The sequence below is a fragment of the Bombina bombina genome, chromosome 7 (assembly GCF_027579735.1).
Source record: "Bombina bombina isolate aBomBom1 chromosome 7, aBomBom1.pri, whole genome shotgun sequence".
In the NCBI taxonomy this organism is placed as follows: Eukaryota; Metazoa; Chordata; class Amphibia; order Anura; family Bombinatoridae; genus Bombina; species Bombina bombina.
Window position 1 is genome coordinate 115772167 of NC_069505.1, and position 12468 is coordinate 115784634.

The following is a 12468-nucleotide window of genomic DNA, read 5'->3' on the forward strand; positions in this document are numbered from 1 at the left end:
AGGTATTAAGAAATGTAAACAGCTCTCACATGCAAAGAAAATTAGGATACAAGCAGCATAGCACAAGGCATTCAATGATCACCATGGAAAACAGGAAGTGAGATGCATAGCAACCACAAGCTCAAAAGCAGAGAAGCGCATACCTTCAGCTTGGAATGAAAATCACGAGATTTCCTTCTGGCAAGAACCTGTATGTGACTAGACACCTGCAGGGTAGGGGATGGGAGGGAAACAAAGGAAAAAAAAAGCATGTAACCATGGAGATGAAAAAGCCCCTACAACTGGGCAAGCCAGACGTACCTTAATGGCGGCTTGGATTTCTCGAACTTTCTTTCTTGCTAAGACCTGAATGTGACTAGACACCTATGGCATTCAAATTTATAAAATAAAAAATAAATATAAAAAAAAATAAAAGCAAATCAAATTTTAAAATATTGTAGGGATATGAATATATGCCCTAGGGTCTATCATTAAAAACAGAGATAGAAAAATGTCAATATTAGGTGACTATTAAAAATAAAACAAGTGAGCTCAATTTTTAAAGAGAACTACAACTGTCCGGTTAAATGTTACTTTAAACAAAGTACAGAAAAAAAAAAAAACAGAACTTCAAGATAAATTTACAAAAAATTATGCTGGACGGATATGATAAAAGAACATTAATCTTGGGAGCAAAATTAAAATTAATTAATAAATATTACGGTTTCTCTCAAAAAATAGTAATATTTGTAGTTCCAAATTTTAAGTCTGTGGCTTTTCCATTTTTATATAAGGAACCATATTAAAAAAAAGATAATATAACACTATTTTATAAATAAATATGTATAAAAGTGTCAGGCTAAAATGGCTAAAAAAATGATTTAACACGAAAATAAATAAAATATATAAAATGTTGCTACACAATCCTGTATAAACAATTTGGTACAGGGGCAGTGGAATAGTTCTCTTTAAAAAATAGGATATAAAAAATAACTACATTGCTTTTTCTTACACCAGCTTCTACCCTTACCAAATAGTCTAAAATATCAAGTTATGACAAGTTTGTACAAAAACAAAGTCTTTTAAAATGTTATAAATAAGATAACAATTTGATAATGCACTTTAAATCAAGTATTAATGAACATTCATTTAAATTAAAACACTGCAAATGCTTTAGATGAAAAATAAATCATCACCCTGGTTTAATACCAAAGAAGTTTTTTCAAAGCAGTAATTTACTGATCAGGAAGAATTATAGTATAGCAGTCAATATATTAACATACGTTTGGAAATCAGTGTGGTGATTGAGCATTTGATATAATTTTCCAAAGGATTTGAATGTGACCCAGTAAATATTCATTAGTGAAATTAATGCATTATAATGAAACACAGACTGCTCTTTCAGCTTGAACTAATTGATTCAAAATGGCTTAAAAGGCACCCAGAATCCAGGCCTGCGAGCGTTGTGCTGACTCATCAGAAGCATTATTCTGTGTTCTCCTACATATCAAGCAGGCCAATGTGAGATGCTTTGTTTCATAAGACACCGCGCAGAAAACGCATGGCGAGTCAGCAAAGACTGACAGACAAGCAGATGGCCGGTAGAGCAACAGGATTGTATTCAACTTACATTAAACGTAAAACAATCTGCTCTACTCAAAGCACAACAAACTATTTGTAAACTGTTGTTTGGAAATCAAATATACTGGCATTTTATAGGATGGTAAAATACCAAGCGGCTCACTCAAAAGGATACAAATTTATAAAACAGGCCTGATTGTATTCTTTTTAGCATTGCTTTATAAAATAGAACATTAATTATATTTAATGGAATTAAAATATGTGAACAGTCATGTTTTTTTTTACCTATATCAGGTTAATAAAACACCTACATAAAAGCTGCAGTCTCATAACATTTTTACTTATTTTTTTATGCAAATTTTGAATAAAATGGTATGGCAAATAAATATAAAAAATTGGACATAACACTAATCATTGTCCTCGCTAAAGGAAATAAATGTGCCATTTGAATGATTTTGGTCTGTTAATGTGCACAAGTTGTAGTAACCAGCTGAAATATAAACGTTCTGCAGCACAAACGAAAGATGTCACAAGTTTTTTTATTTTATTTTTTAATATTTTATAAAAAAAACAATATATCCAATAATGCATTTTAAAAACACAATATATACAATAAATTATTATTGCAGTTCCATTCACTTATTCCAAATTATAACTTTCAAATTTGCTTTTGCTATATCTACCAGGCTACATTTTTTTTAACGAGCTATAAAAAAAATATCTAGTTTGTCTACATTAAGATGGGCCTGTTATGATATTGTCGGTTTATAAAAAAAATAAAAGTCTGTCTACATTTTAGCTATAATGATTTCAAGGCCTTGCAATTGAATAGTTCACCGCCAATTATTAAGTAGTTTTTAAATGCACCGTTAAAAGCAATGGTTGTTTTTGCTTTTATAACCGGAGTTACGAGGGCTACAGTTGTTCATTATGAACCTTTAACAGAAATCACTTGCTATATATCTCTTTATGATCTGGTTAATATAAATTGTAAAGATTCAGGAACATTCACTGTTTAAATATACATTTGCATTTATTAATTGCAAACTATATTAAATTAGAATATATCCTGAATCTAAACAGCATTTAATAACAATTTTATTTTCTATCCTTAAAAAAAAAAGTCTATTTACATAATTATGATAATTATGTAGAACTAAATATTCAGCGTACAAGACAGCACTTCACATCCATTATTTAAATGCGAAGGAAAGATTTCAATTTCTTAGCAAAAATTAACAATCATTTGCAATAATGCCAGGCTGTGCTAAAACAAAGCTGGCTGCAGATTAAATAATTACATACAGCCGCAGCTAATATATTTCAGGGAAAATGTCTACAGAGATTGTGCATGTAATTATCTATTTGTTAGGATTTGTTTAACCTCATTGTTAAAAACAAAGCAATATATATTAAATACCCTTTCTGAAAAAAAGATTTATATGGTTGAATTGTAATGGCCATGTTTGTTGCATTATACAGTAATTAATCATAGACAATTGGTAGATTAAAGCAATATGTGATTGCAACAGCTCTGGACACAAATATTAGATTGTTACTACAGGTATAATTCAATAAAAAAGGTAACATTTTCAAATCAATTAATAATTGGTACTAAAATATTTTACCTGTTTTCTGGTCCGCGTTTTTCCTGTTCTTAATTTAATGTATCTGGCTATCAATTCATTCCTACCTGGAAAAAATAAATAAATGGAAAAATGTTACAATATCCACAAATACACATTGGATTGCGCTCTTACAAGTTGCAAAATCAAACAGCTTTACCTAAAGTCTATGTCCCAAACTATGTAGAGTACTATGAAATAGCAATATAAAGGGGGACTAGGGAAACAAATAACCCAAATATGCTTTGATTTCAAAATATTTTGATTAAAGGGCCATAATACCCAAATGTTTAAACACTTGAAAGTGATGCAGCATAGCTGTAAAAAGCTGATTAGAAAATATCACCTGAACATCTATATGTAAAAAGAAAGATATTTTACCTCAAAAGTTCCTCAGTAGCCACCTCCCATTGTAAAGGATTTCTAAGCAGCATTTTAGTGTGTTTGTCCTGGGACATCTGAAGGGATGAGCATCGTGCACTCTCATATTATTTCACCAATCAGGTAAAGGAAGCTTACTATGAAATCTCATGAGAGTTAAGTCAAATCTCATGAGATCACAGTAAGAGTTCATGACCTCAACACTGCTGATGCTGATTGGCTGCTGTTCATTTCTTCATTTTTTTAATTTTTTTTACCTGCAGCTGGGAGCAGCTGAGTATAACGTTTTACACAGAACTTACTCTGCTGAGCTGAGGAAATTGTGAGGTAAAATATCTTCCTTTTTTACATAGAGATGCTCAGGTGATATTTTACTGTAAGCTTTTTATAGTTATACTGCATCAGTTTCAAATGATTTAGCATATGAGTATTATGTCCCTTTAAAGAGCATAATAGTCAAAACTGTATCAGGGGCATATGGACGTATTACCCATGACCTGTGGAACCCCATTTAAACTGTCTGATCAAAAAGGTAAAAGTGGTTGTATGATGCAAATAAAGTATCACTGATATAATACACCTCCTTGGCTCTCTGATAAGGGGCAGTATTCAAATGCTGTTACACTAGGCACGTGCGCCATAGGTACACCTGCCATACCTCCACTAGGCACGTTCACCATACGTACCCCTGCCATGCCTCCCACTAGGCACGTTCGCCATACGTACCCCTGCCATGCCTCCCACTAGGCACGTGCGTCATACGTACCCCTGCCATGCCTCCCACTAGGCACGTGCGTCATACGTACCCCTGCCATACCTCCCACTAGGCAGGTGCATCATATGTTCCCATCAAACATACACATGCCATACCTCCCACTAGGCATGTGCGCCATACGTACACATTGCCATACCTCCCACTAGGCATGTGCGCCATAAGTACACATGCCATAACTCCCACTAGGCATGTGCGCCATACGTACACATGCCATATCCCCCACTAGGCATGTGCACCATACGTACACATGCCATATCCCCCACTAGGCATGTGCACCATACGTACACATGCCATATCCCCCACTAGGCATGTGTGCTATACGTACAGATGACATACCTCCACTAGGCATATGCATATAGAGGTTTCAATTGCCTCAGAATGTAGAAGTAAGCAGCAGCTCAAAGTATTTGTCTTTTTTCGCAACCGGACTTCTTCTCGTGAAAGTGCGACACCAAAATTTGTTCAAATCTTGATCTTGTGTGGCACTTTCACGAGAAGAAATCCAGATCCAAAAAGAGATGAACAGCACGAGCGGCCACATTCTGAGGCATCCAATCCATTTGTGTCTGAAAAAAAAGTGTGAGTTTGTGTGTGAGAGAAAGATTGTGTTTATTTGTGTATGTAATAAGGAGTGTCTGTTCCTGTGTGTGTGTGTGTGTATGTGTGTATATGTGTGAGAGTGTGTGTGAGAGTGTGTGTGAGAGTGTGTGTGAGAGTGTGTGTGAGAGTGTGTGTGAGAGTGTGTGTGAGAGTGTGTGTGAGAGTGTGTGTGAGTGTGTGTGTGAGTGTGTGTGTGAGTGTGTGTGTGAGTGTGTGTGCACGTATGAGTGTGTGTGCACGTGTGAGTGTGTGTGAGTGTGTGTGTGTATGTGTGTGAGTGTGTGTATGTGTGTGAGTGTGTGTGTGAGTGTGTGTATGTGTGTGAGTGTGTGTATGTGTGAGTGTGTGTATGTGTGAGTGTGTGTATGTGTGAGTGTGTGTATGTGTGAGTGTGTGTATGTGTGAGTGTGTGTATGTGTGAGTGTGTGAGTGTCTGTATATGTGAATGTGTGTACAAACATGTGCATTGTGGGTGTTGTAAGAAACATACACCTAGAATACAAGTTTTGTGCTAAACCGGGTGTGTAAATGGCACAAAAAAAAAAAGCGTTATTGCATTTTTTCATAGCGATGCCATTACAAGTTACTGAAAAACCTCCTTCTGCTGTGCGTTATGGTGTGATAAGCTCCATACCGCACAAAAGCCAAGGGCTGAGTTTATGTGCTCCTGCACGCTTTCCCCCATAGACATCAATGATCATGGAATGGTGATCGCTGTAACGCAACCCCATTGATGTCTATGGGGAAAATAAAAAAGTTATGCTAAAACCTAACACCCTAACATAAACCCCAAGTCTAAACACCCCTAATCTGACATCGCAGACAGTAAATAAAATTATTAACCCCTAAACTGCCGCCCTGATGCTAAACATCAACCAATAAACTGCCGGCCCCCCACATCGCCAACACTAAATAAATCTATTAACCCTAAACCGCCGGCCCCACACATCGCTACTAATAAACTAAACCTATTATCACCTAAACCGCTGGCCCCCCACATCGAAAAACACTGAATTAAACTATTAACCCCTAAACCTAAAACCCCCCTAACTTTAAATTAAAATTACAATTTAACTATCTTAAAATAAATAAAAACTTACCTGTGAAATAAAAAAAACCTAAGTTTAAACTAGAAATGAAACTAACATTACTATTTTAAATAAATAAAATAAACGAAAAATAAAAAACCTAACATTACAATATTAAATAATCCTAACACTAGGAATAAAATAAATAAAACTAACATTACAATATTAAATAATCCTAACACTACAAATAAAATTAAAACAAAACCAACATTACAAAAAAATAATAAACACTAAAATTACAAAAAATAAAAAAAATTATCCAAACAAAATTACACCTAATCTAATAGCCCTATAAAAATAAAAAAGCCCCCCAAAATAAAAACACCCACTAACCTAACAAACTACCAGTAGCCCTTAAAGCGACAGTCTAGTCCAAAATAAACTTTCATGATTCAGATAGAGAATACAATTTTAAACAATTTAATTTTATCACCAATTTTGCTTTGTTCTCTTGGTATTCTTAGTTGAAAGCTAAACCTAGGAGGTTCATATGCTAATTTCTAAGCCCTTGAAGGCCGCCTCTTCTCCAAGGGCATTTAGACAGTTTGTCACCACTAGAGGGTGTTAGTTCATGTGTGTCATATAGATAATACTGTGCTCACGCACGTGGCGTTCCAGTGAGCCAGCTCTGATTGGCTAAAATGGAAGTCTGTCAAAAGAACTGAAATAAGGGGGAAGTTTGCAGAGGCTTAGATACAAGGTAATCAGAGGTAAATAGTGTATTTATATAACTGTTTGTTATGCAAAACTAGGGAATGGGTAATAAAGGGATTATCTATCTTTTCAAACAATAAAAATTCTGGTGTAGACTGTCCCTTTAAAAAGAGCCTTTGGTAGGGCATTGCCCTAAGTTAACCCCTTAAGGACAAGGTGATTTTTCAATTTCTTTCCCTTAAGCACCAGGGCTATTTTTATATTTCTGCAGTGTTTGGCTGTAATTTTCCTCTTACTTCTCATTTACTGTACCCACACATTATATACCGTTTTTTTTGCCAATAAATGGACATCCTAAAGATACCATTATTTTCATCATATAATAAAATTTACTATAAAAAATTTATAAAATATGATGAAAAAAAAGAAAAAAAAAAACACTATCTAACTTTGACCCCCAAAATCTGTTACACATCTACAACCACCAAAAAACACCTATGCTAAATAGTTTCTAAATTTTGTCCTGAGTTTAGAAATATACAATGCTAACATGTTCTTTGCTTTTTTTGTAAGTTATAGGGCAATAAATACAAGTAGCACTTTGCTATTTCAAAACCATTTTTTTTTTTTCAAAATTAGCGAGTTACATTGGGACACTGATATCAGGAATCCCTGAATATCCCTTGACATGTACTGAATATTTTTTTTAGTAGACAACCCAAAGTATTGATCTAGGCCCATTTTGTTATATTTCATGTCACCATTTCACCGCCAAATGCGATCAAATAAAAAAAAAATTGTTCACTTTTTCACAAAAACTTTAGGTTTCTCAATGAAATTATTTACAAACAGCTTGAGCAATTATGGCACAAATGGTTGTAAATGCTTCTCTTGGATCCCCTCTGCTCAGAAAAACATAATTTATGTAAGAACTTACCTGATAAATTAATTTCTTTCATATTAGCAAGAGTCCATGAGCTAGTGACGTATGGGATATACATTCCTACCAGGAGGGGCAAAGTTTCCCAAACCTCAAAATGCCTATAAATACACCCCTCACCACACCCACAAATCAGTTTAACGAATAGCCAAGAAGTGGGGTGATAAGAAAAAAGTGTGAAAGCATAAAAAATAAGGAATTGGAATAATTGTGCTTTATACAAAAAAATCATAACCACCACAAAAAAGGGTGGGCCTCATGGACTCTTGCTAATATGAAAGAAATGAATTTATCAGGTAAGTTCTTACATAAATTATGTTTTCTTTCATGTAATTAGCAAGAGTCCATGAGCTAGTGACGTATGGGATAATGAATACCCAAGATGTGGATCTTCCACGCAAGAGTCACTAGAGAGGGAGGGATAAAATAAAGACAGCCAATTCCGCTGAAAATAATCCACACCCAAAATAAAGTTTAAATCTTATAATGAAAAAAACTGAAATTATAAGCAGAAGAATCAAACTGAAACAGCTGCCTGAAGTACTTTTCTACCAAAAACTGCTTCAGAAGAAGAAAACACATCAAAATGGTAGAATTTAGTAAAAGTATGCAAAGAAGACCAAGTTGCTGCTTTGCATATCTGAACAACCGAAGCTTCATTCCTAAACGCCCAGGAAGTAGAAACTGACCTAGTAGAATGAGCTGTAATCCTTTGAGTTGGAGTTTTACCCGACTCGACATAAGCATGATGAATCAAAGACTTTAACCAAGACGCCAAAGAAATGGCAGAGGCCTTCTGACCTTTCCTAGAACCGGAAAAGATAAAAAATAGACTAGAAGTCTTTCGGAAATCTTTAGTAGCTTCAACATAATATTTCAAAGCTCTAACTATATCCAAAGAATGCAACAATCTTTCCTTAGAATTCTTAGGATTAGGACACAATGAAGGAACCACAATTTCTCTACTAATGTTGTTAGAATTCACAACCTTAGGTAAAAATTTAAAAGAAGTTCGCAACACCGCCTTATCCTGATGAAAAATCAGAAAAGGAGACTCACAAGAAAGAGCAGATAATTCAAAAACTGTTCTGGCTGAAGAGATGTCCAAAAAGAACAATACTTTCCATGAAAGTAATGAATGTCCAGAGCAAGCATATGCCCAAAATAGAAGAACCTGAAAAACCTTCAGAACCCAATTAAGACTCCAAGGAGGAGAAATTGGCTTAATGACAGGTTTGATACGAATCAAAACCTGAAAAAAGTGATAAATATCAGGAAGTAACACTGCCTTATCCTGATAAAAAATCAGAAAAGGATATTCACAAAAAAAGAGCAGATAACTCAAAAACTCTTCTAATAGAAGAAATAACCAAAAGGAACAATACTTTCCAAGAAAGTAATTTAATGTTCACAAAATGCATAGTTTCAAACGGAGGAGCCTGTAAAGCCCTCAGTACCAAATTGAGACTCCAAAGAGGAGAGATTGAATTAATGACAGGCGTGATATGGACCAAAGCCTGCACAACACAATGAATATCAGGATGATTAGCAATCTTTTCTGTAATAAAAAGAACAGAAAGAGTAGAGATTTGTCCTTAACAAAGAACTGAAGACAAAATCTTATCCAAACCAACCTGAAAAAATAATAAAATTCTATGAATTTTAAAAGAATGCCAAGAAAAGTAGGTCTTCCAGACTCAATATAAATCTTTCTAGAGACAGTTTTATGAGCCTGAAACATAGTATTAATCAATGAGTCAGAAAAACCTCTATGACTAAAAACCAAGCGTTCAATCTCCATCCCTTCAAATTTAATGATTTGAGATCCTGATGGAAAAAAATGGCCTTGAGAAAGAAAAGGTCTGGTTTAAACGGAGGTGTTCAACGTTGGCAACTGGCCATCCGAATGAGATTTGTATACCAAAACCTTAGAGGCCATGCTGGAACTACCAGCATAACAAAAATACTCCATAAGAATTTTGGAAGAAGAACTAGAGGCGGAAAGAAATAGGCAAAAAGATAATTCCAAAGAAATGTCAATGCATACACTATTTCCGCCTGAAGATTCCCGGACCTTAATAGGCCCCTGGGAAGTTCTTTATTCAGATGAGATGAAAAACATATCTGGGTAAGAGAGACCATTCTCCCGGAGGAAAACCTTGATTAACAGAGATAATCCGCTTCCCAAATATCTATACCTGGGAAAAAAACCACAGAATTTAGATAGGAGCTGGATTTAGCCCAAGCTGATATCCGAGACACTTCTGTCACAACCTAAGGACTGATAGTCCTACTCTGATGATTGACATACACTATAATAGTGATAATGTTTGAAAAACATTACACGTCTCTTCTTCAAAAAGAAACGAACTGAAAAATTCTGAGAAAACACGGAGTTCTAAAATATCAAATAGTAATCTCGCCTCCTGAGATTTCCAAACCCCTTGTGCTGACAGAGATCCTCAGACAGCCTCCCAACCAAAAAGACTCGCATCTGTAGAGATCATGGTCCAGGTTGAAAGAAACGAAGAGACCTGTAGAACTAAATGATGGTGATTTTAACCATCAAAACAAGGGATAAATATTAGGATTCGAAGATTTAAAATGTGAAATCCTAGAATCCCTGCACCATAATTCAGCATAAAAGACTGGAAAAGGTTCTTTCTATTGAAAATGAGCAAAGGGAATTAAATCCAATGCTGTGGCCATAAGACCTAAAACTTCTATGCATATATAGCAACTGAAGGAAATAATAGAGACTAAAGGTACAGACAAACGGAACACAATAAAATTGTCCCTTGTCTGATAGAGACAAAGACAGTGACACAAACTATCTGGAAACCTAAAAAAGGTGACCCTTGTGTGAGGAATCAAGAGCTTTTGAAAAAAAAAACCTCTAACTATGTCCTGAAGAGCAAGTGAATCATATGAGATTCCGCATCCTCAGAAAATAATCTGAATGAAAACAGAAAAATGAAAATATGCATTTATTGTATCTAATGAAAACAAATAATGCTATCACTGACCAAAAAAAGGCAGAATAGTTTGAATAAAACTCCAAAACCCATTTCCTAAAAATGGAACTGGAAGAAATACCCCAGAAGATTCCAGGTCTGAGCAGCGCTTGAACCCCATGGGTGCCCAGCCATGCTTCAACAGAATCCAAAATACATAGGACCCAAACACACTTAAAGAGAGCGTTAGCCTTACTGAAATAAAATCAAAGAAATTTGGACTGAATAGAACCAAATAAATTTCAAAGAAGTCTTAACCTGCCCCTTGCCAGCCAAGCTGGAATACGGCACGTACATCTCAATATTAGGTAGCTGATTTTGAACTGAAAAATTTCCAATTATAAACATGTTACTTGGGAAAGAATTCAGGAATTCGTTCCTTAATAAGAACAACCAAAGCTTAAAGTTTTAGTCTTAGAACTCAATCTTGAAGCCCAGAGTAACAGTTAAGAATTGAATCCAGTTATAAAACAAATAATTGATTATCTTAGAACAAAAGAAATATGGATTTTTTATTTTTTTTATTTTTTTTTAAAAACACAAAATTCATCTAGCTAAAATAGCTAAAGACATAGATTAATCCTCATTTGCGAAAATATTCAATAAAATGAAGACACAAATGAAATTATTAGCATGATAGACCAATTAAAGGAACAGTCAATACAGTGGACTTGCATAATCAATGAATGCAAAACAACAAGACAAATGCAACAGCACCTAGTCTAGTAAATGTTGTCCCTTAAGAATGCTAAAATAAATCATAATCTGATACTTGATCTTAAAGTAAACAGAACAAAAATGAAGCAATTGCAACTTCCAAATAAATCACAGGACCAAGAAAAGTACCTGAAACTAAATAATTTTCCATAAATTAAATACAACCATCTAAAGGAAAATAAATACTATTTTGCTATAGAAACAATAGCATAATTAGTAGGAGTAGAGATAGCCCCAATAAATTGGAGAACCCTCCAAATTTAATTTAACTGCTGGCAAAGAATATAGTTTAAAACCTTTGAAGAAGGAATAAAAGAAAATTCTCAGCCTATTCCATTCCCTAGTATGAGGAATTGGAAAGAAAACTTCTGAAAACACAGAAGAATAAATAAGAAGAAATAGTGTCAGCTAGTCTTAAAGAACTAGTTACCTTAATATCCAAAATAATCAACACCTTTTCAACAAAGAACAAATGTACTTTAATAAAAAAATAATAAAAAAGTAGATTTGTTAGTGTCAATATCTGATGAAGAAAATTCTGAAAGAGAAAAAACATCATCAGAGAAGGATAAAACAGTATGTTGTTGGTCATTTGAAACTTCAATAATTAAAAAAGAAGTGAAAGAGACCTAAAAATTTTATTAGAAGGCACGAAGTCAGACAAAGCCTTTAAAATAGAATCAGAAAAATATTTCTTATAAATCTTCTAAATATTTCTTGTACATAAGATGTAAGAATGGCAATAAAGCATAAATACTAATGGATTCTGCATGTAAAAGTATATTATAATAACGTATTACCAACCATAGCTAAAGATAAACATTTATAACATTTAAAATAAATTAACTTAGCTTTGGTAGAACTGAACTCAATTAAGCGTTTTTCCAGAAGTAGCTTTTGATCCAGGGTCAATCTGAGACATCTTGCAATATGTAATAGAAAAAACAACATATAAAGCAAAATTGATCAAATTCCTTAAATGACAGTTTCAGGAATGGGAAAAAAATGCCAATGAACAAGCTTCTAGCAACCAGAAGCAATAAACAATGAGACTTAAATAATGTGGAGCTAATAATGACGCCCATATTTTTTAGCGCCAAAAAAGACGCCCACA

The 12468-nt window shown here is 34.3% G+C and overlaps 1 protein-coding gene across 9 annotated transcripts in view; it reads right to left on the minus strand.

Annotated features, from left to right (window-relative positions):
* TEAD1 (TEA domain transcription factor 1) overlaps positions 1–12468 on the minus strand; it is a 559482-nt gene that overhangs the window by 182591 nt on the left and 364423 nt on the right. For 4 of the 9 annotated variants that reach the window (XM_053720251.1, XM_053720252.1, XM_053720250.1 and 1 more), the window contains exons 3-5: positions 3189–3253; positions 301–363; positions 144–206 (exon numbers count right to left, since the gene is read on the minus strand). In XM_053720251.1, coding sequence (XP_053576226.1) covers positions 144–206; positions 301–363; positions 3189–3253 — 191 coding nt within the window. The remainder of the gene's footprint in view (positions 1–143; positions 207–300; positions 364–3188; positions 3254–12468) is intronic. The other 5 variants (XM_053720253.1, XM_053720257.1, XM_053720254.1 and 2 more) reach the window with 3 other exon arrangements.